This window comes from Poeciliopsis prolifica, unplaced genomic scaffold (genome assembly GCF_027474105.1).
Source record: "Poeciliopsis prolifica strain line A6 unplaced genomic scaffold, Auburn_PproV2 SCAFFOLD007, whole genome shotgun sequence".
Classification (NCBI taxonomy): domain Eukaryota; kingdom Metazoa; phylum Chordata; class Actinopteri; order Cyprinodontiformes; family Poeciliidae; genus Poeciliopsis; species Poeciliopsis prolifica.
Genome location: NW_026562382.1, coordinates 15,608,404 through 15,631,639, shown reverse-complemented (window position 1 = coordinate 15,631,639; position 23,236 = coordinate 15,608,404). Strand labels below are relative to the sequence as shown.

At 38.1% G+C, this 23,236-nt stretch overlaps 2 protein-coding genes across 2 annotated transcripts in view; one reads left to right on the top strand and one right to left on the bottom strand.

Annotated features, from left to right (window-relative positions):
* LOC129361172 (general transcription factor IIF subunit 2-like) overlaps positions 1 to 17,260 on the top strand; it is a 47,115-nt gene extending 29,855 nt beyond the window's left edge. The window contains exons 5-8 of the mRNA XM_055031907.1: positions 8,075 to 8,156; positions 11,118 to 11,214; positions 13,300 to 13,443; positions 14,900 to 17,260. Coding sequence (XP_054887882.1) covers positions 8,075 to 8,156; positions 11,118 to 11,214; positions 13,300 to 13,443; positions 14,900 to 15,031 — 455 coding nt within the window. The 3' untranslated portion in view covers positions 15,032 to 17,260. The remainder of the gene's footprint in view (positions 1 to 8,074; positions 8,157 to 11,117; positions 11,215 to 13,299; positions 13,444 to 14,899) is intronic.
* Positions 17,008 to 22,585, bottom strand: tpt1 (tumor protein, translationally-controlled 1). The gene is made up of 6 exons (XM_055031908.1): positions 22,452 to 22,585; positions 21,834 to 21,907; positions 19,620 to 19,804; positions 18,986 to 19,091; positions 18,171 to 18,287; positions 17,008 to 17,434 (listed from the first exon to the last, which is right to left on the bottom strand). Exons 1-6 carry the CDS (start codon positions 22,477 to 22,479, stop codon positions 17,432 to 17,434), a joined length of 513 nt encoding a protein of 170 aa, XP_054887883.1. The 5' UTR covers positions 22,480 to 22,585; the 3' UTR covers positions 17,008 to 17,431.
* Between the last annotated feature and the right edge of the window lie 651 nt (positions 22,586 to 23,236).

The window sequence follows — 23,236 nt, the reverse complement described above, 5'->3', positions numbered from 1 at the left end:
AAGAGTTATATACGCTGTATTATCATTGTTATGTAAGTCTGTTCCTGTGTTTCTGCTCCAATTCTCTAAAATATATCATCTGTTCAGATATCTCAGGAAAAGATATTTTTTAAAACATGAATTTTAAACACATTCCCTCAGGAAATTGGCAGAAATTTTGTGACCAGGTTGAACTTTTTATTTTGTAAAAATAAGAGAATCGTAGAAAATGAGAACAGAGACTGCGTGACCTGCCTCAGGCTCACTGAAAAAGGTTACTTATGCAATCGATTAAAGGATGCTGAACAGAGTTCTAAATAATAATAATAATAATAATAAGATAGTTTTGCTTGAATTAACAATCAGTGTGAGTTCTGTATGATCAAATCAGCGCGTCTGGCTCTGACTCTATACGTCGTGGTGGCGAAGCGTGAACGAGGACCGACAGTCGGAAACAGTGACGGCTGATGGGAGGCCTGGTGGGCGGCGAGCTGTTTGTTGTTTTAACATTAGGGAGGTCGCAGCTTTGAGGAAAAGGGCTTGGAAGCAGATGGAGGTAAGAGATGGGCTCGAGTGGGTGGATGACCTCGCCTTTGCCTTTCTGTTCTCCAGCTGCCTTCACTGCTATGCTCTTTAAGAAATGCAAATTAACTGCATTTGTAGCTCAGGTTGCTTCTTTATTGGTCTGTTTACTCACATCCTGCTGATTTAATGTTAATTTAGCTGAAGTGACAGGAAGTAAGCTTCTTTACTGTTTTAATTATTTAGGAATTCAAATTATAGAGGAACTTAGGGTTAAATTTTTTGCATTCTGCTTTTTTTCGTTTGTTTTAATTTTAGTGCTTGAATAAAAACAGAACATAACCCTCCCATTAGTCATTGAATAAAAATGTAGCCGTGTCGGACATAATGTCATCTGAATGCAGAGAGCTTTTATTCCCCTCTGCCGTCTCTAAATTACAGCTCTGTTTCTGAAACGGGAAAATGTTTCTGAATAGCTGAACGTGGTACAAAAGGAGGTCAGGACAAATGAAATATGTGAGCGGATTAAAAGCAGGATATATTTATAAGAAACATTGTCTGATTTTAATACAAATTTGCAGTGAAAGGCTGAGAGACCCAAGAAGATGTTCATAAAGATAACACAATAAATGTTTGAATTTAATAATGTTTATATAAATGCCACAAAAACCTGGCGCGCTAAATGAAGATATATCTGAAAAACAATGTTCTCAAAAGATTCAAATAGCACATTTTTATCTTTCATATAATATGTAAAAGATAAAATTTTGCATAAGTGTTATTTATATTAGAGTTCTGTCTGAACACTAATATGAAGCCTGAGAACCCTAGCCCTAACCCTATGTAATATTTTTCCATCTCCGTTGAATTGGCTCACAGTCACAGCAATGGCAGGAGAGCAAAAGCTGTTTACAAAAGATAAACCCCTTTTTTTTATTTTTCATATTCCAATAATATTGTAAAATAAAATATCTGTAACATCTTTTGATTGAAAGATTTCTCTTTCTCCCTATTTAAACACAGTTGACATTTTGTATGTCTAGCTCTTTTAATTTAATGTATCCCTGAAAACGACTTAAGTTTGATATTAGGGGAAAAAAGTTAACTCTCTCTTGTTGTTATTACAACTCCCTGTTGCCAATAAAATGGCACTTATAATATTAATAATAAATTTATTCTAACAAGCTCTAAACTACAAATACAGGAAACCTACAAAATAGTTTTGGATCTACGTTGATTAATAAGCTTTTGCTACAAAAAATATTTACAAAGCCAAACTTGATTTTAGTTTTTAATTTCATTTTCTTTTCGTTTCCACTTGGAAATAATCTTTTTCAAAACAATATTAAGAAATTATTTACTTTAAACAGACTTTTATATCTTGCTGAACAGTTACCTGTAAGTTAGCTAAAATATTTGCACTAGAAACTAGAGGAAAATACTTGGTAAGACTTTGTATGTTTTCATTTTGATCGGGTTTTCAAGGCGTTGGTAAGAGAATTAGTCACTGTTTCTGTTTTAAAATGTCAAAATGTATTTTACTAAGGTGAATATCCTATGAATACATTTAAGTTGTTTTGGTTTCCTAATAACAAATATGATATAAATTGCACTTTATCTGCCCATTTCAAATCAATTGTATTTTTATCACCATTTGCATCTTGTCTGTAAAAGACAAGCCGCCTGCTGTGACTCTGGATCGGCTTTGTCTGGTAATTGTGCCGTTTACAGTGTGTTTGACCTTTAAAGCTGCTGCCCACGACTTCAGTGAAATCTGTTAATGGTCCTCCCATCTCATAAAGCCTCACGATGCCCTTTGGCTGAAGCTTTGTGTTTGTGTTGAACCCTTAATCCCTTTATAAGGTCCGCAGTCATTAGCTCAAACATGGCGGTAAAAGATGTCCAGAGTCACATTTGAGGCGTCACTTAAAGCACAAATCACTTGATCTTTTCCTAACGAGGATTAACTGGCGTGTGTCTGCGCTGGTTGGGGTTTTATTTTCGTTAACGTCAGACAGAAAGCAGGTATGTGCAACAACGTGGGTAGGAAAGTTAATTGGGTTTTTAAAATGTATTGAACCACACACTTACAGGCAGTTGATGCTTCTGCTCTTTGCAGGTGACTGCTGGCATGAAGTGCTTTAATGAATATTAAATTCACAATTTCAACCACTTGCAGTGTGAAGCTTTTTGTCTCATGCAAGATGATAAATAAACTTAAAAGTAGAGATTCATTTTATATATATAAAACAGGCCTGTACTTTTGACAAATGGGAATGCAAATATTTGGGTTTTTTATTATTATTAAATCTTTGAGTTTTTGGGTCATATAAAGATGATAAATGTTTTCATGGACCTGTTCTACCAGAATGTGTCGATAAAACTAAATCAACTGTTAAAATGTTAATAAATAGCTGCTTCTGCATTTAGTAAGTATTTCTAAATAACTTAATTTTACATCAATTACATTGTGGTAAATGCTGGATTTGGAAATGTTGCCATTTTTGGGAATCTCTGAAGTGAAGGATCTTCCTTTTCTTGAATGTTTAGATTGAGACACTGGTTTTTAATAATGGTCACTGCCAGTGAAGCATAACGCTAATATAAGATGCTAAATACAATTTAACATGTTAACGCTGTAATCATTTTAATAGATTGGTGAAAGCAGGAAGGCTGGATATAAATATTTTGAAATGTGCTCTCATATTTTTATATGATGTCAGAATTGCCTAAAAACTACATATGAGGTCAAACTTTATAAAACCAGACCAGAAATGGCTCCCAAATTTCTATAGAGTGCACTTAATAGAAATGTTTCTACAGATTAAAATGGATTATTCCTTTATTGTTTCTTAAACATTTACAAGGTGACTTTTTCTTATAATTTCTACCATAGAATGATTGGCTTGTTCCTAATAAAGAAGCATTTTTATTGCTCTTGTTTTGTCAAAAAATATATATTTTCAATGGCCATTAAATGCATTTCAAATTCTACTGAACAAAAAGAACAGTTCATATGTTTTAAAAACTCAAATGATCTTTTTTTCTGGTTTAGATGTCTGAGATATGGCCGTATTTACAATAAGAGCAGCTTCTCAGTCTGATGGAAAACTTTTCAACTTCACTTTAATCACAAGTTTATATTTGGGGTCAAGTATTTTTAAATGCTTTGATTTCTGTTCTCAAATCTATTTGATTGCAAAAGAGCTCTGTGGGTTTTTATTAGTAAGACACAAAAGTCACGAGTCTGATTATATTCTGTAGCATAGCTTCAAATATAACTGAGAGCAAGAACAGGTTTTATTTCCACCATGATTACTTCTACTTTTCTTATGTAAACTCGTTTTAGTTTTTTTCAGACAACCCAACTTGTTTTGTTATGATAGGCATTTTTAAATATTAAATCTTCATTATAGTTTTTCTATGAAGCGTTTATTAAGCCAGTATAATATCTGTGCCACTTTAAGTTTTCCACATTGCTCAACATGACGGATTGACACAAAGTTGGACATAATTGTGAATTGAAAGAAAATGTTTCAAAAGCAAATTTACAAATGAATTCTTTTGCTCAGATAGTAGTGAATAAATTTTATTATTGTGCATTTTTTCTGAGGTTGGTCCGTTCTACAAAGAAGAGCAGGCAATAAAAATCAGCTGGTAGAAACGAGCCCTAAGTGCAACATACAAAAGGTCCACAGCATTTATTACACAAAATTATTCTTCGAAAACGAAATTTTAATCTGGTTGGTTCTGAATATGTTGAGCTCCTTTCAGAAGCGGTTGAGACCCAAATGAAAGTACAAAAACTTGTAAAATGTGAATTTCGCATAATAGTTGCGTAATGTGATCACGTCAAAAGCATGCAGGGTTGGATTTGGACAGCCCTGATCTATCAGGCGAAATTATAATAAAAGCGTTGGATTTTATTGATGTAACAAAAATTGTGAAAAAGCATCTTTTTCATCGTATGTCACTTTTTTCCTCATTTGTCTTCTTTATGCATTAAGGTAGTCTTGGTGGGAGGAAGAAGGAATACAAATATAAAAAAATCTAGGAAGACAAAATTAGTCATTCATGTTGGCTCTTTTTGCTGAGTGTCGCTGTGTTTGATCTCACCAAAATCCCAGTTTCTGCACCGGCAACAAAGCAAGAGAGCCATATGAAGTCCTGAATGATAAGTGCGTAGAAGAATTAGGATATTGAATGTCTGCTGAAGGTGTTGACCACAACATTGATGTAGTATTTAAGAGTTTCAATTTGAATCCAGTCAACTGTTTGTCTCGAGTGTCCCTCCCACACGCAGAAGCCTTGAGCTACTCTTGGCTGCGCTCTGTCTTTTCTCTCGTTTCTTTCTTTGTGTTCGGAAAGAACATTTTCTCCTGGATCCGTTTAAAACCTGGTTGAATGGAAACCAGGGAAGCGGATCTCGTCTCCTTGACCTGCTGACGGTAACTTTGTGCAGCTGGAAGGAAGGGGGAAGACGTTCGCTGCGTCTGTGCATACATGTTCCTCGTGTGTGTGGGTTGTTTTTTTTGTGTGTGTGTGTTTTTCTAGCTCTGGCACTTGCCAGCCAATAATTGCACATAATTGCATCCATTTGTGGGGAAAAAGGCAAAGATGAACATTAGTGAGATCACTGACATGTACTGCAAAGTGTTTGCTGCCTTAAGAGAGTCCTGCAGGCGGTCGACGAAATGTGCTACACATGCTGGCTGGTGGTTACTATGGTGACGCAGGTCAATGCATCCGCTTTTTTTCCCCTGTATTAATTAACACAGAGTACCTTCATTATATGTATCCTTTTGTATATGTATAATGTATATATGCATAATGTATCATTATATGTATAATTTTCAGGAGCTCTAAGTCCTGAAAACAGGACTGGGTTTTTTTTCTTCTTCTTTGCAATTTTTTTCTGCTTTTAAGAAGAAATGTTTTCAGCAATCAAAGGAAACAAACATAAAGCGTCAATCTCTAATCACCTTTTCCTTCCAAAGTGGGGAAAAAACAAACAGGTCGCACAGTTTTACTCTGATTTTCTTGTGTTTGTGTCAGTATCTGCCGTACTTATTCATGGACTGTCAAGTATGTGACACTTCTTCGTGAACAATAATTGCAGCAGAATTACATCAACTTGAAGGGATCCAATTTCTTTTTCCTCCTCAGGGAAATTCAAATGCAGATTATGTAAGCTGGCTTTTGAACCATTTCCATCCTGTCTCTGCATGCATGTTTACAAACGTTTGCCTACGTCTTTAAATATTGTAGTAGGCAAGTTAAAGTTTGTTTTGAAGCAATATTTTAAACAATGAACAGCAAGATTGAAACTGAAACTGAGTTTATTAAAAGTATAGCCATTCTGTTGCAAGAAGTCATTTTATTAGGCGCAAAGGCGACGTCACACTGTGTGAGAGAGCCATTAAAAACAACTCATGTTTCAAGACAAAATGGTTTCATATTTAGAAATTTAAGCTACTGGTAGTTTTTATTAGTGACATTCATGGTTAGCACTCATAACTTTACTAATCACACTCAGAAAAGAGTGACAATTGTCTACAAAGTGACAATATAATTGAACAAGAAGTTTAAACTGTATAACTTGTGTTAAACCTTTTGAAATTAGTCTTTATTCAGTTACTGATGATAGCGAGGTAAAAGAAAAACTTATGGAGTTATTTCTTGTCTTATAACTGTTACTATTGTTACTACTATCATAAAACCCCCTTTTAAACATAGAAACTATTATTACCATTTTATCGCTGAAACATTTCGAAGCACAGAAGTGTGTCTTGACAGTGGAGTGAATATATTTAACTTGTTCTCACGTTTGTATACACAGTGAATCGGGTCAACAGTGGATCTGCTGATGCTTGTCGGGGCCAACGTGCAAGCAGAAATATTTTTTTACACTGTTTGGACATGTGGGAGGACATCTGTAGAGCAATAAGTGCCTGAGCAGCAGTGATATGCTGTCTTGTTGTTATGTGGACAATGTGCCGCTTCATCCAGGCAGCAAACGACGGCGTGGCGCAGCGGCTGGCAGCTGATCCTGCCGAGCCGCCGCCGCCAGACGCCGCTTTGGCTGACGACTGATGGGCAGAAATCTCCTTTCGGCCTTTTAAGCAGGAGAGGTTAAAACAAACACACAAAGAGGAAAGGACATCAGAAGACGGAACAGATTGATCAATCAGGAAATCACAGATGAAGATGCGGGAGCGTTTAACACCCTGTCTCTCTCCTTTTGTGGTGTAATTTGAGCCAGAGACTCGTCTCTCTTCTGCTTTTATCAGATGCTGAATGTGAAATTTCTGGGCTTTTTGTGCCCTTTATGTGTCCACATAACAGACTTAAAAAACAGTTCCAAATCCTCCAACAGTGCACAATAGGGTAAGCAATTGCCAAAGAAACGCCGACGCTCACCAACTGGATGCTGCCGCCGTTTCCTGGACAGTTTATTGAAAACTAGAAATGAAAAATAATGATCGGAGAGGAGCAGAAGAGGCACCTTGTGTGCTGAACGGTTGAATAATCGGCCGAAGCACCTTCACAAAAGGACAGCGTGGAAAATGTTTCATTTTTCAAGGTGATTCAGATGTGACAGTAAATGTCAGGATGTGGGTTTTGATGGTTTTACTGCAGCCTGTTTGAACGATTACTGGTTCAAAGCTGGGAACAACAATGACCTCATCTTCTTTTGTTTTTGCTTTTTTAAATGAAGCCCTATTCTCCTTTTTCAGTGTGTAAGTTTATGTGTAAAGCCATTTTCCAAAGCAGGAAGACAAAAACAGGTGTCGATAAAAGACGTTAAGCTCTTAAATCTTCATGGAGTGACTTATTGACGCTCACTGACTGCTGATCTGATTTCCTTTGGGAACTTCCTCCAACATTTAGCTTTAATCGCTAAAAGCTCCTCACCAAACATCAAAAACAGACTAACCTGCTTCCAGTGCAGCCTGTGGATGAATTCATTTATTTGCAAAAACAGCAAAACAAATCATGGTTTGGTTTTTCATACTTGTCTTACTTAGTACAAGGCTTTTACAGAAATCAAAAGTTGAGAAATTTAAAGCGCATAAAATGATCTTTGTGCCTTTGACAAAAAACTTTTTTTTGGACTTTTTGTACTTAACAATAAAAGTGGACCTTGCGGGACACCGTATCTTACAGCAAAGCATGTTAAATATGTTGCTTTAAATGTTTTCAGAGTAGGTTTCAGAGTTTTAAGGCTGCAGTTTCTAATCCCAGAGTTCACTGTAGAACTTAAAATGTTGAAATCGTTGGTGAGTTATTTAAAGTTTCGAACATTTATTTGGTTATAAAGCAATAAAAAGAACCAGCAAGGAGATAAACCCAATAATATGAGTTATGAGAACATATAAAAATAAAACAGAGCCTAAGATTGAGCCCTGCGGGACACCTTGTCTCACAGCAGAGAATCTTAACTTGACTGAGATTGATAAATTCAGGTTTTTTTCTCATTTCCAAAACTTTTCTTTATCATTTCCATAGCAGAGTGAGTGCATCTGTGTGTATGAATCATGATGAGGCGCCTGAGTCACAATTTGTGTTGCAGATGAAGTCAGTCTGGAGGGGACGGTGGTGCACAGAGCCGAGTGCCGGATCGTCGTCTCTGACAGCTACATGAAGGTCAAGAGGTCAGTGAAGCACCAAGCTGTTGGCTCTCTGGGTTTTGACACGCATCATTTACATTTGGTACAGAGTGGAAATAAATAAATGTATCATTTAAACCATTTTCTGAAAGTAATAACTGCATACATTCAACTGAAGAGCAAATTAAACCATTGGAGAAAGTATAAAAACGAGCAGAAAATAAACCCAGTTGAAATGTGTTTTACCGAACTAAAAGCTGAAACCCGTTTTTCTTTGGTTCTGCTCTTCTGACGGGCAGCCCATTTCAGCCAAGACAGAAAAAATAAAAGTCCAACAGGAAGTCATGATTATAAGAGTAAAAGTCTTAATCGCTTTTATTGTCATTTATTTTTTAAAAACTTGAAATTGACTGTTTCTCCTTTAATTAGGGCTGCTGCGTTCACACTGCAGCGACCCAGATCGGATGTTTTTGCTGGGGCCAAAGGACCTGAAAGTGTCCTGCATGCACAGTAGAGGGCGCAATAGCGCCAGCGTTCTCAGCGTTCTTCCGAAAACAAGAAGTGCTCGGTGTTGGTGGAAGTAAAGATGGATCCTAACGGTGGAGCGTAGCTCACATATTTGAAGTTGTTGTCCAACCGGAGCAGCATATTCACAACTTAATCCTCATTACAGTCCGTCGTGTTGTTGTTCTATGTCGTGTTGCTGTTCTACATCGTGTTGTTCTACATCGTGTTGTTCTATGTCGTGCTGCTGTTCTACGTCGTGTTGTTCTACATCGTGTTGCTGTTCTATGTCGTGTTGCTGTTCTACGTCGTGTTGCTGTTCTACATCGTGTTGTTCTACATCGTGTTGCTGTTCTATGTCGTGTTGCTGTTCTACGTCGTGTTGCTGTTCTACATCGTGTTGTTCTACATCGTGTTGTTCTATGTCGTGCTGCTGTTCTACGTCGTGTTGCTGTTCTACGTCGTGTTGTTCTACATCGTGTTGCTGTTCTACGTCGTGTTGTTCTACGTCGTGTTGCTGTTCTACATCGTGTTGTTCTACGTCGTGTTGCTGTTCTACATCGTGTTGTTCTACATCGTGTTGTTCTATGTCGTGCTGCTGTTCTACGTCGTGTTGCGGTTCTACGTCGTGTTGTTGTTCTACGTCGTGTTGTTCTACGTCGTGTTGCTGTTCTACGTCGTGTTGCTGTTCTACGTCGTGTTGCTGTTCTACGTCGTGTTGTTCTACGTCGTGTTGCTGTTCTACATCGTGTTGTTCTACGTCGTGTTGCTGTTCTACATTGTGTTGTTCTACATCGTGTTCTACATCGTGTTGTTCTATGTCGTGCTGCTGTTCTACGTCGTGTTGCGGTTCTACGTCGTGTTGTTCTACGTCGTGTTCTACGTCGTGTTGCTGTTCTACGTCGTGTTGCTGTTCTACGTCGTGTTGTTCTACGTCGTGTTGCTGTTCTACGTCGTGTTGCTGTTCTACGTCGTGTTGCGGTTCTACGTCGTGTTGTTCTACGTCGTGTTCTACGTCGTGTTGCTGTTCTACGTCGTGTTGCTGTTCTACGTCGTGTTGCTGTTCTACGTCGTGTTGCGGTTCTACGTCGTGTTGTTCTACGTCGTGTTGCTGTTCTACGTCGTGTTGCTGTTCTACGTCGTGTTGCTGTTCTACGTCGTGTTGCGGTTCTACGTCGTGTTGCTGTTCTACGTCGTGTTGCGGTTCTACGTCGTGTTGTTGTTCTACGTCGTGTTGTGCGTATCACGGCGCAGTATAGTGAGATTTGTCCATAATCAGTGACGTTCAGTTAGGATGAATGTGACGTGAACTTTAGGTCATATTCGAATCGGATACGTATCGGATCTGGGTCGCATTCGAAAAGAATCGGACCTGTACTGTTCCGATTGCCACGAAAAGATCGGATACAGCGCTACAGAAAAACAATCGGAATTGGGTCACTTCGGGCTGCAGTGTGAACGCAGCCTATGACTTTAAAGCTTCAGGTTATTGTATTCTCGTTAAATTTAATATCAAAACTCATAATTGACTTTGACACCCAAATGTTCTTTTATTCTCATATTTATGACACTAAAACTCATAATTATAACATCAAAATTTGTAACTATGACTTGGTTTAAATTAATAATAATAATAATTTCATTTATAATGGCGTTTAAACATGAGATCAAAATCTTACAGGGCACAAATTAAGTCAGTGTTTCAGCTATTCTGCAGTTTTCTGGAAGTTTCTTCCAGATAAAACTGCATGAATGGCAATAAAACAGTTTCTAGTTTATTTAACCTTTGCAGCTTACATAAATATCCTGTAAACCCAGAGAGAGGAGATTGATCTGTTGTGTAACCAAAGTTGTTTCTTTCATCACTTAGCGACTAAAAATCAAGAGATTTGAACTGATTCCATGTGAATTACAGCTGCTGTTGATTGGTGCACGGAACAACACTCCAGCCCAGTTTATTGTACGGGTCTTTGTGTCCTCTTCACTGGAATATGTTTTTCCAGCCACATTTAGTGGATGGCATCACTATAGCAACAGCATCTCTGTGGCAGATGCAGCGCTACAATGCGACCCGAGGCGAACAAACGGTTTGTATCAGTGTGTCAGCTCTCAGAGCGGCGAGGAGCAATTTAAAGGGAAAGACTTCAGGGATGGAAATGGTTACAGTCGGAGCTCCAGAAATGTCAAATTTATGACGGTCCTCACAATTAGCTCTGCTGCAGGCAAAGATAACGGCACGCCTGTTTCTAGGCGTTGTTATGTGGACAATGTGCACATAACAAATGTCCCCACATGTTCGCTGTGATTCCATAAAACAGGCTGTGTGGGTGAGAATGTTACGAGAAGAGAGTGACGTAAAGCAGCCGATCTGCCAGGGTGGATTTGACGAGTCGAACCTGAAGACGCTGACAGCTGCTGCCCTGCCTGCCACCAGGCACATCTGTCAGCTTTCCCACAGAGACTCAAACGCCTCGCTTTGCCTCGTCTGCTGTGTGTCTGCAGGCTGCAGGTCGAGTCCGTCAAGCCGCAGCGTTTGGTGCAGCAGCTGGACCGAGCCGTCGCCACCGTCTTCAAGCCCGTGGCCAACCACAACTTCAATGTAAGGAGGACGCTGCAGGCGTGACGGACTGGAACCGGTTTGGGTCAGAAACGGAGAAGCTTTCAGCCACAAGTTTACATACACCCAGCAGCATCAGTGAAGTGTCAAGGTTATGCATTAAACAGAGGCAGAAATACTCATGGGGGGCAATAAAATTATAGTTTGGCACAAGTGGAAAAACAGAAAACATTTCATATGTATAAAACAATAATATTTTTTACTCCTGTTTTGCTGAGATATTTATTTTTTACAGAGAAAAAAAATCTTTTCTTAGATGTGCACTTCTTTTTTCCCTCGTTTTTCATTTACATATTTTTTTCTCGTTTTTTTTTTCTTATTTGTTCATATATATGTTTGACATTTTTACTATTGTTTCTTTTCATTTTAAAAATATATTTTATTCATATAAATCTATTTTTTCTATTTTTACTCTTAGAGAAAAAAAAACAATATTCAATCATGGACTGAATATTTACACAAGAAGAAGAGGTGAAGGAAGAATGTATATATTTTTATATTCAATCAGTAGATGTGTTATAGATTCAGTTATTGTTATTCTCTGTTGTTTGAATCTCGTCTGTCTCCAGAAAGACATAAGATCATAAAAATGGCAGTAGCAGAATTTGAAGCTTCAGCCTTTTTTGTAAATTTAGCTGAAATATCTTCTGGTTTTCACCATGACCTTCCAGGCAAAGAGCTCTCAGGCTTTCAGCGACGCTCTTTAGTCGACTTTAATCCGTCTCTTGGTTAAAAAAGCGAATATTTACCTGCTTGTTCACAGATGAGAGCAAAACAGATGAAGGTTTGATTGGTCAGCCCTGCTGCAAATATAGAAATGATTTGTTTCTTCAACTGTTATTCCATCACAACCACTAATTTCTATGTAATTTAATGCTTAACGGGAATTAAAACAGTACTTTGTTTTTGGAAAAACTTATCAATAGTAATCTGAAAAGTGTGGCATTTAATTGTTTTCTGAGTCAATATTTTCTTCTTTTGTGATTACAGCTGAAAGTCTTGATTTCTTTATTTTTTCATTGCAAAATACCATAAATTCTGTCAGACTGGATGCAGAAATGTTTTGGTTCTGGTTCTGGTCTACTCAGCATACACAGAACCAGAACCAAACACGGAGCAGCAGCATTCAGCTTCCAGGCTCCACTTGTCTATTCCAGCAGCCATTATGCAGCGCATAGCGCAGTGTAGACCCAGCTGACCAAATGTACTGGTTGGGTTGCTAGGTAACGGGACTGGACTTGGCTAAGGTTGCTAGGTGACAGCGCAGTAGCCACTGTGTCTTCACATTTGAAACGATTCAAAAAATATGAACCGATTGTTTTTAATGCTTTGGCTGTTTTAGAGCCAAATGGCTGAATAAAAGCATACAAAATGTGGATTTTCTCTTCATTGGTTTAGATTATTTTTCTCTTCAAGACTTTAAGACTGGAGGTTGTTTTACAACCCAACCCGACATTAAAATTCTCCACATTTTTATAGCAGTACTATCTGCCACACTTTTCAGATTATTTTTTCGTCTTCCCAATTTAATACACTTAATGTCTGTCACATAAAATACAAATAAAAGATAATTTAGTCCATGAGTTAGTTTTGGGTTTTTCATTAGAGGTTAGTTTTATTTCATTTGAACTTTTTTTCTGGGTATAATTCAGTTAGTTTTAATTAGTTTTTAATTAGTTTTTTTGTGTGTTTGCCAGATTTGACTACTTATTAGTTAAGTATTGTTCAGTTTTTATAGTAGTAATTTTAATTTATTCAAACATTTATTAACATTTGTTCAACAGGAGTGTTTGGTTCGGTCCCTAAGTGAACCTCCGACTGCTTGAGGAGGGAGGTTAGTAGAGAACAGCTGCCCGAAATTAGCATTCAGAAGTCGGATCAACCTTGAGCGAAACGCCGCTTGTCCAACTTGAAAACAACTTCACTGAAGTTGATTACCATGAACCGAATAAAAACAGTTTATTTCCGTTTCACAGTTTTTATTATTTCTAGAGTTTTAGAGAACCCTGGTGATCTAACCCTAGTGGTTAATGTTAAGGATGGTTCATTTTTAAACTTTTTTCTAAGTTGGAGTACGAGAAGAAGAAGAAGTCTGAGGGTAAGATGGTGAGGGCGGATCGGCAGCAGGTGTTGGACCTGCTCTTCTCTGCTTTTGAGAAGCACCAGTACTACAGCTTCAAGGACCTGGTGGACATCACCAAGCAGCCCGTGGTGAGCAAACACACAAACTGCACTTAGCATGATCACTGAAGGACCAAAAAACACACACACACACCTGCCCACTTTCCACCTTGCATTGTTAAATTCGAACCAGCCGCCCACAGCATGACGTCTGTGGCTATTCACACAATCTGTTGTGGCGGAAATTTTAGGCTGGAGTGTGCACACATAGACACACACAGTGCAAATCGATTCCGCGCTCTGGACTCATTCGAGCTCTCAGAGAAAAAGCAGCGTGTAGGTGCCGATGAGACCTGCAGGTCCTCCTCTCCCTCTTGATTGCCTCTGATTGTATAACCATCGGCTGAGTAGGAGTCAAACGCCCGATACAATCCACTCCTGCGTTTCCCTCCCAGAGCACTTGGCCAACACTCAAATTAACTGAACTGAAGTCACCAAAATGTCCATTATGAGAAGTTTTGGAGCAGATCTCTGGTGATCAGCTGGAGGTTGGGAAGCTCAACAGAGACACCTTGTGGTCATTGTGGGGTATGACATCCCATAGATGATTCCACGTCTTTAAAAATGTTTTGTTTGTGTCATGTAAAAAAGTGACTGGTGCTCAAAAGGCTCAGATATGCATGTAGACAGAGTTGGCTTGTTACATTTATTTGCGTAGAATAGAATAGAAACAACCTTTATTGTCCTGCAAAGCAGAAATTCAGGCCTAAAGGTTCAAACAAAAAGCTTTTTAAGTTTTAAAAACATTATGTTAACAGCCCCCAAATTGCAATAATAATTGTAATAATAATAATCTCTAATTTTTTGATTTTTTTTTTCTTATTTCTGTGCTTTTTGCTTTTACTTCAGTAATTTTATTATGAATTCAGTACTGTGAGAAACTTCACTGAATTAAAAACTTTCTTTTTTTACTGAAAATAAAAAATGTTTGAAAAAAATCTAAAAACCACCAGACAAAGAAGCACAGCTGCATTTTTAGTAAAGTTTCTTTAGTTTATTGAACTAAATTGATTTGGGGAAAGAATTGTGCCTGATTTATGATTATTTATATGAATTACTTTCAATTTGATTTTCACAATTACACAAGTTCAATATTATTAAACGATTAATGTTTTGATCAGTCACTCAGTACTTAAGTGGCTTTGTTTACCAAATGCTGTTTAACTCTAACTTTCATAATTTCTTGGATAGTTACTTTTTATTTTTATTTGAGTAAAAAGTGACCTTGCACCTAATCAGAAACCATCTGACCCATTAAAACACAGACCTGGCAGTCATTTTGACTGCACTAGACAGGTGAAACAAAACCAAAATATGCAGTTATTTATTAGGATTTTATTGTTTGATCTGAAAAATGTAAGTGTGACCAAAGAGCAAAAACAGAAGGAATTAAAATTGTTGGTTAGGGTCAACGCTGCACATTTCTCCACACAGCTTTGTTTGTGTTAACGCTGCATCTTATTGGAGTTTCTCCTCTGCATTGCAGACATATCTTAAAGAAATCATGAGGGAAATCGGTGTGTGCAATCGCAAGGGAGCACACAAAAGCACCTGGGAGCTGAAGCCAGAGTACCGTCACTACCAGCCGAGTGAGGAAGAGGAGCAGAAAAGCCCCTGACTCCATCTGAACCGTCTCACCTCAGAAAATAATAGATGGGTGTAAAATTTTGTTTATTTGTTTACAATGGGTGGGAAATCATGTACATTGTTCAGCATGATGAATGTAAGTTGTGGGCTGGAGTCAGTTTTGCTTTCAGTAATGTTGCCATGTTCTCTGAATTAAAGCTGTCTCCTGAACTTGTTCGTTCAGCAGGTGTTTTTTCACAGCAGACAGTTGGAGCCAACAACAACAATCTGTTCCAGCTGTTACCACAAAGCAGCGCTGCAATTAGTCGTGTAATTACCCACACCTTTGTTTGACATGTAAAAATGTCCTTCTGTGATTGAAAACAACTGATTTGATCCTTACTGAGGATTTAGATGGCACCATGCAGCCACTGGAAACACATTAGAGGAAATCAAAGATGGCTGAAAACCTGCTGGGTGTCTCAGTTCGTCTGTCTGGCTGTATTACAGCAGAAACGGCTTTAAAAGATTTTTCTGCTCAATTACATGAGGCAGAAAAACCCGCAGCTGAGTAAAGCCAAACCTTTGTGGATCAGACTAGCGTGAGCTTATTTACTGCGTTCACACTGCAGCACAAAGTGACCCAACTCCAATTTTTTAATTATTCTTTTACCGTAAGAATACAAATCGCTAAAAGCTTCATGACAGTCTGAACAATATCGGATATATCGATATCCGATACTTATCCGATTCCGATGTGACCCAAGGTCCAGGTCGCATGAACGTCACTGATACTCGACAAACGTCACTGCTCTGCGTCCCGATAGGCCCAATCGGAAAGAAAAACAATCATGATGGAGTGTAAAGATTAAGTTGTAAAAGTGTTGGTTCCGGTTGGACAACTTTAAAATTGAAAGCTGCTCCACCGTTAGCATCCATGTTTACTCCCGCTAACAATGAGCACTTCCTCTTTATGGCGGTTGTCAAAACACTGAGCACGCTGACGCTATTGCGCCCTCTACTGCGCATGCGGGACACCTTCAGGTCGTTTGCCGTTCATACTGGAGATCATTTATTAGTCACATGTTTAGTTGTATGACCAGAAAAAAAGAAATCTGAATCGGGTCACTTCAGGCTGCAGTGTGAATGCAGCCTTACAAGTTTATAGATTAAGCTGTAAACCTGATAAATCACTGGGGGAATCCCTGACCTCTATCTCCAGTGATAAACAGGGACTTTATGTCTCAGTCCAATCACCTGAACCACCTGGTCCTGGTTCTCACAGCGACTGAAACGCCTAACAGTGAAAATCCACCTTATGGTCGTCACCTGTAGCAAATCCCACGTTTCCAGTACAGCAGGATCTTTGGATGTTTTCTCCTTTCACAGGCTTGTTAAATAATTTAAATGTTTTTGTCTGTTGGCTTCTTGCATGAAAACCTTGTAAAAAATGTAAAACTCTGGGTGTTAATGCAGCTTCATGGTAGTTTAGTTGTTTTGGAGGCAACATTTTGAGAAACTGTAGCTAAAGTTTTTTTAGTTTTTCTGGCTCCAGCTTCCTCTTGACATTTTCATTTTTTCATTGGTGAAACATTAAAAAAAATGTGGTTAAATTGTATGATTAAATCATTGCACTGATGACTCAGGATTAAAGCAGGGTACAAATATAAACCTGTTATATCAGCGCTGATGGATTATGTAAACATGTAAAACAGAAATTTAAAAAGTCTGCTTTACTTTTTGTAGCTAAAACTAAAAATATGGAGTGACTTTTTACAGCTATATTTAAAATTAAGTTCTGCAATACGTTTGTGCTGGTAGGCAATATTGAGAAAATTTTATTTGTTTATTGTTAAACACTTGAAGCATCTCATTGCAGTTTAAATTTGTTTACCTTTTTTTTATAGGAATCTCTTGAGTCGTGAGGATCAAACATGCAGGATTTGTAGAAGACTCAGGAAAGGCAGCATGAATTTTCCAGTCACAGCTAAAACCTGAAATGTTTTCCCCCCAGAAAACGAGAGAAACTTAGAGGTACTTTTTATTTTCAAATTGAACCTGAAGTCTTTGCATTGGAGATGGACTCGTTTAACACAACCAGAAACCCAAGCATGATGAAGGCCGTGGATGTCAAACTTGATGCTAAAACAGAAAAAACTGCTTTGCAGCCAGAGTCGGAGCTTCACTTTCTGTCCTGCCATTTCGTTTTCAACATTGAGCGCTGGCCCAAAAGAAAAACAAACAAAAAAATACTGCAAAAAAGAAAGTTAAAAACTGTATTTGGTGACCAAATGGCAATAGATTCCCCACAGTTTTAGTGGTGCTGCGGGCCACAGTGTGGACAGGACGTGGATCCGTTCAGACATGATGAAGAGTAACGCTCCTGCAGTCTGCGTTTGGGGGCTTTTTGGGGAGCAGCAGTCAATTACACAGCAGATGATGTTCCAGGTAGTTACTGTGAACAGAAACAGAAAATCAAGAGTCATTTCTGTTGCTGTGGAGTCCGTTGTTAAAGGGGCATCACTACGGCACCATGTCAACTTCAGTTGTTCAATAGTTATATTATTATTATACTAATTATATTTACTTGAGGCTTTTTTGAAAATACCTACTTTTAGGGTTTTTTTTTTTCTTTCACTTCAGTAAAATCGATTTTCTTCTCACTGAATGCAAAACAAGTTTTTATTAGTTTTTTATTGAAAGAAACTGATTAGGAAAAATTTTCTTTTGCCTTTTTACCTACTTTTCTTTACTTATTTTTGTCCTTAAAAAACTTTATATTTTGGTCTGATGATGTATTTTTAATATAAAAAGATTGATAAATTGATGAATTACTTTTTCACCACATAATTTTTTTGCTCTTTCTTGAGTAATTATATGTTGAAGTAGTACTACTGTCACTTGAGTATAATTTTTGGGCACTCTGCCAAATAAGACTTAGAAATAATTTAAGTCTTATTGTGGAACGTTTTTAACAGCATTGCACCGAGAAGTAGCTTGTATGCGTTTGCTAATTATTGCTGGCTAGTCTGAAGGAGCTGAGGGAGGCAGAGCTTTGTCCACCCCAGCGTTTTGGACAGCTGACTGGTTAAAGGATTTCTCAAAGCAACACATGACGTGACGTAAAGCTCAAACGTCTCACATGCTGCTGCCCCTTTAAATAAGTTTTTGTCATCATACGAAGTACGTACGCATTTCTCAACCAGCAGGCCGTCTTTGAAGAAAAGCATGTACGGCGTGACGCCGTCCTCGCGGTAGTCCAGCAGGCCCACCATGCCCTCCGGGTTCATGGACTCCCCTGTGAAAAACTGAAGGGAAAACGAGCGTCAGGAAAACACAAGTTTCTTTGAACAAAGTGACAAAACGAGTCTTTTCATCAACCTGGATGATGTATGAATTTTCTATGTTTGATAAATTGTATGTTTTATGCTCATTTTGTACATTTTCAACACATTTTAAAGGAACTGGTTACTGTATGCTAATTGTATGCTAATTGATAACTCTCTGAGCTCATGGTCGTCGCCTCTGGAGCCCATGGACAATGGGGGGTCCAGACATGGACCCCAGGAGGCCAAGTGGAACTTGTTCTGTATGTTGATTGAATCATGGAATGAGCTCATGGTCAAGTCGTGGGCAGGGAAGTAGCATTCTGATTGGCTAACCCGTCTGGAAGAGGGGAAATGGCCATTCCCTTTTTTCATTCGAGGTTGTTTTGGTAATGAGTATAAAAAGCAGAAAAGTCCCATTGTTCAGCAGAGTCGGAGTAGAGTACGGACGCCCAATTACGTGTTGCTGCAGCTCTTCCCTGAACTGTCGACTCTCCGGTTCACTGTGTCACGGTAAGAGCGGATTGAAAGAATCTAAACATTGCGTATTGTTAGTTGTGTGAATGAATTTGCTGTAATCTGTGGCGGAATAAAAGGACACATTTAGAACAGCGTCTTGTCATTATTTATCACCGATCACCCCCGATCCTGCTTAAAATTTCACAAAACACTGGAGCTACCTGGTAGTTCTTGATGTTGCCGAGGATCCTCTTGACCTCTGGCTGGACCTCAGCCATGAAGCTCTCCACTCTGTCAGGGTTGGTTTCCTGCAGCTTGGCCTTCACCCTGCGCACACAAACAGCACCATCAGAATCTACAAACAGTTTTTAGGCCTCAAAGGAGGAGAGAAGATGAGGAAAAACATACAAAATAAATATCACAATTTTTATTTTTCTGTCTTAACTTATAAAATGGAAGTTAAAATAATTTATTTAAATGTTTCTGATGTTCATTTTCTGATTGGCTGCCAGTCAAATTCCTCAAGCTGCTTTGCTGCTTAGTCTGTAGTCAAAAATCTCACATTCACAGATAAATGCAAATATTGCAGAATTTCTTGTCAATAATTCTAAATTAATCATTTTAATCGCAAAAATAATAATAATAATGAAAACCTGGATGTTCTACAAGATTTAATTTGAGGAAGAACTGATTGAATATTCAGGTGTTTGTTAATGTTTTAACAGCTTCTTAATGGGTTTTATTTAACACATTTTTCCACAACACTGACGAAGCTCGGAATGGAAATGAGTTCAACACTCCTGCTCTAAAGCAACATTTTAATCTCATTTCAAGTGATTCACAAACACAACTCACGCCTTGACGTATTCCTTGATGTAGGCCATGTACTGCTTCTTGTCGAAGCCGGTCTCCTGCAGCTTGTGGTTGAGGACGATGTCGACGCCGGAGACGGTGGCCGACTCGTTGCCTTCGCAGGCCTCCTCAGCAGAGGCGTTGGCTGAAATCAAAGCGTCGTCAAACCCTTCTGTCCTGGTCACCGTCTGGGAGGAAGAGAAGGAAGACAAACAGCAGCTGTGACTGAGTTTGGGTTTTCACCGTCTCCATATCTAGTTTGAATTCAGATCGACTATTAGAGCCGGGCTTCAGCTTTTTTCATCCTGAATTATGAGAGTAAAGTCATAATAAAGTTTATTCCACAATAAAGTGGAAATAATGCAAGAATAAAGCGATTATTACCAGAATTAAGTCACCAAATTCTAAGAATTAAGTAATTTTATGAGAACTCCACCATGAAAACTAATAAAAAATTTAAATAGGAAAGTTGAGCATTTTTTGACATTATACTTTGGCATCAGCTTATACAGATAGGGAATTATTTCATCTTTTACCACAATCGCATCAAATTAGCAGCAGGACATAACATCTCAAACCAATACAAATAATCAAACTGCCCTTATTTTCACAATCTTTGCGTCAACTCAAATCTAACAAATTATTAAAAACAAAACATTTGTACAATAATGAACTGCCATAAACTGTTACAAGTTTCTCCACTTCATATTTATGAGTAAATGTAGCAATTAGCAACATTTACTTTCTACAGACTTGAGAAAAAATAGCTGGCAAAACTAAAAATGAAGTCAGATCAGTTTTATGGACTAAAATGAGCTGTTAACTACAAAATGATTCCATATATTAGTGGATATATGGAAATTGTTTCCCAGTAGTTTTACTGTTTTAAGGATTTTAAATGGTTCTTATATCCTAGGCTGAGGTTTCAAGTGAATTAGGTCTTAAAAAGTAAACTCAACTTTTTATTAATCATTTCTGAGTGAAATGAGAGAAAACAGACTGATCAATGCGACTTTGTCTCACGTTGCGTTAGTTTCCGACTCCTGAACCGTCCACTAGAGCGTCACTCAGAGATTCACCAATAAGAAAATCTGGGCCCATATTGATATTCTTACTGCTGTGCTGAAGCCATTAATCAGATTAATCGATTATTCAAACAGCCGTAAACTAATTAAGTAATTGTCAACAATATACAGACTCTAAAACACACTGTATGCTAAAATAACAGCAGTAATTAATGCAAAACTGCAGAAAATATCAGATTTAAGATGAAAAAAAAAGTCCTTATCTGTAAATATGTTTTACTTGCAGCTCATCAAGTGTCAGTTTTAACTTCACCCAGTTTAAACTGAGAAAGAAATCTCCCTTTAAGCTCCTTAAAGTATCCAAATTAACAACTAGTTAACCAAAAAATTTAATAAAGTACACTGTGTTATTGTTAAGTGAAGCAGAAAAGATTGAGCTTTCCACTTGATGAAGTATTTCTAGCTGCAGATTCATCTTTTACAACAAATCATCAAATCTATGTAGAAGGGAAGATACTTCATTACATTTTAGGCAATGTAAAATGTTTATTTTCTCATTTAAAAAGATTTCAAATCTTTTTCAGATTAAAATAATTTTTACATTTCCTCACACTTTTATTACTTTGTTAATGTGATCACCCTACCTACAACTGAATAAGATAAAAACATCTGTTCTGCTTATCATTTCAACACAGATATAAAAGATCAACATCAATCAATGTGGCTGTAAATAAACGATGCTTTGTGTTTCCATCTCAACTCTTCTGTTTTTAGTGACTGCGTTATGTTTGGTGTCTTAGTCTGGTAAAATGAATAAAAATGTCCCTACAGTTATCAGATGAGGAGTTTGTATTTTTAAACAATTTACAGAACAGAAGAACAATCTCATTTTGCAGAATTTCTTCAAATATAACTAGACAACTTCAAAATTAAGTAAAAATGCTTGTATTTTTTTTTTCAATATGGTCATGCAGCTTAAACCGCATGCCAGCCCTGTTGCTAGTCAAGGCTTTAAATGTGCATTGGGTCAGAGCTGTAGAACTGGTTTCAGACTGCAGAGGACCAGAAAGCCTCACCCCACCCCAAGCACGACTGCGAAAAGTAAAATCCCAGGAAAAGTGGGACAAACATGAAAAATAACCAATAAAGTGTTTTTTTAAAATGTTAATTATAACAGTTAAAATTGTCTCACCTTTCCTTCAACTTCGAAGAAGATTCCACTGTCGGTTTCTTTTACTTTGAAGGTGTCTGAAAACATCTCATCATCTGTTGGAAGAAAAGGAGAAAGAAAAGGGGAGAGGAAACTTAAAACAAAGCGAGCAGCTGGGTGCGCCATCCGCTGAAAGGGAAACACGCTCCCTGCTTGTGAAATAAACTCATTACGCGATGCTAGTCATAGTTTATAGCACATCCCCAATGCTGGTCATAAAGATGGCTAACAGCAGTAGCAGCTACATGCGGCAGAAAGGCCACATCATTCACTGAAACTAACCCAATTACAACATCCAAACAGCCGTTCTGCTAAATCTTAGCCACCCAACTGCTTCCGACACCGTTTAATACATTTTCACTCAATAATATAGCGAACAGAGGTGTAGTTAAAGCCGTAATGTGGACCTAAGAGCCAGAAAGGGTGGGTAACCCCGTGATTCACCGGTGAATTTTTTTCTCAGCTAACTTCTCAATTGATACACACGAGTTAGCCGGCTAGTTGAGCTAACTCAAACCGCACACCGGGAACTAAATTACACTCTAACGGCCGATACAGAGACTAGCAACATAAAATACATCTTCGACGGCGGCGACTTACTGCTGATGATGCACTTGTAGATGATCATTTTGCGGCTCGGGTGTTAAACTCTTCAGAGACAGAGAGCAGGCCAACCGCTCCTACGGCACGGCAGAGGAAAAAGAGCGATCAGGCCGCGAGCCGCTGCTCTTACATCCTGCTGACGTCACCGTGTCTCCACCGCGGCTCCGCGCTCTGCTGCCGCCCGGGAGAGGTGGCCGACAGTGGTACTACAACGGTGTTTCCCCGAGTACCGAAAAAAACCGCAACGGTTTGATTTTAAATGTCCAAATCTTACGTAGAAAAATTCAAAGTTCCAACGCAGAACGGTTAACTTAAGGAAAAGCAGGAGGGTCACTAAAAAAAGTATTCAGACTCTTTCTTTTCTCAGACTAACATCCAGGGGAACTAAGACAATATAAACAGTCATCAATTTTTGACGCCATTTTATGTATTTTTACAAGTACAGATTTATAAAATTGCCACTAAAAGTGGAGTTAAAGCCCTAATATGAACCCGTTAGCCAAAACAGTCGGTCATTTCGAAGTTTGGAAATTAAAAATTTCCAAGTTCCAAAACAAAAGGTTAATTTAAGGAAGATAATTAGGGCCACAAAAAGTGCTCTTGGTTACCCAAACTAACATCATCCAAGGAAAAACACAACCAATTGGTTTTAAAACAATCTTAGATATTTTTTTAGAAGTACTGCTTTCCAAAAACACAACTAAAAGTGTAGTAAAAGCTCTAATATGAGCCCATTATCCAAAAAGGATGGGTGATTTACAAATTTAGAAATGTGAAATTTC

Excerpts from the sequence above, each read along its gene's own strand:
- tpt1 (XM_055031908.1), bottom strand. The coding sequence starts at position 22,479 with ATGATCATCTACAAGTGCATCATCAGCA. Across the intron at positions 21,908-22,451 it reads CTACAAGTGCATCATCAGCA|ATGATGAGATGTTTTCAGAC; the intron begins GTAAGTCGCCGC and ends TTCTTCCAACAG. Across the intron at positions 19,805-21,833 it reads TCTTCGAAGTTGAAGGAAAG|ACGGTGACCAGGACAGAAGG; the intron begins GTGAGACAATTT and ends TCTTCCTCCCAG.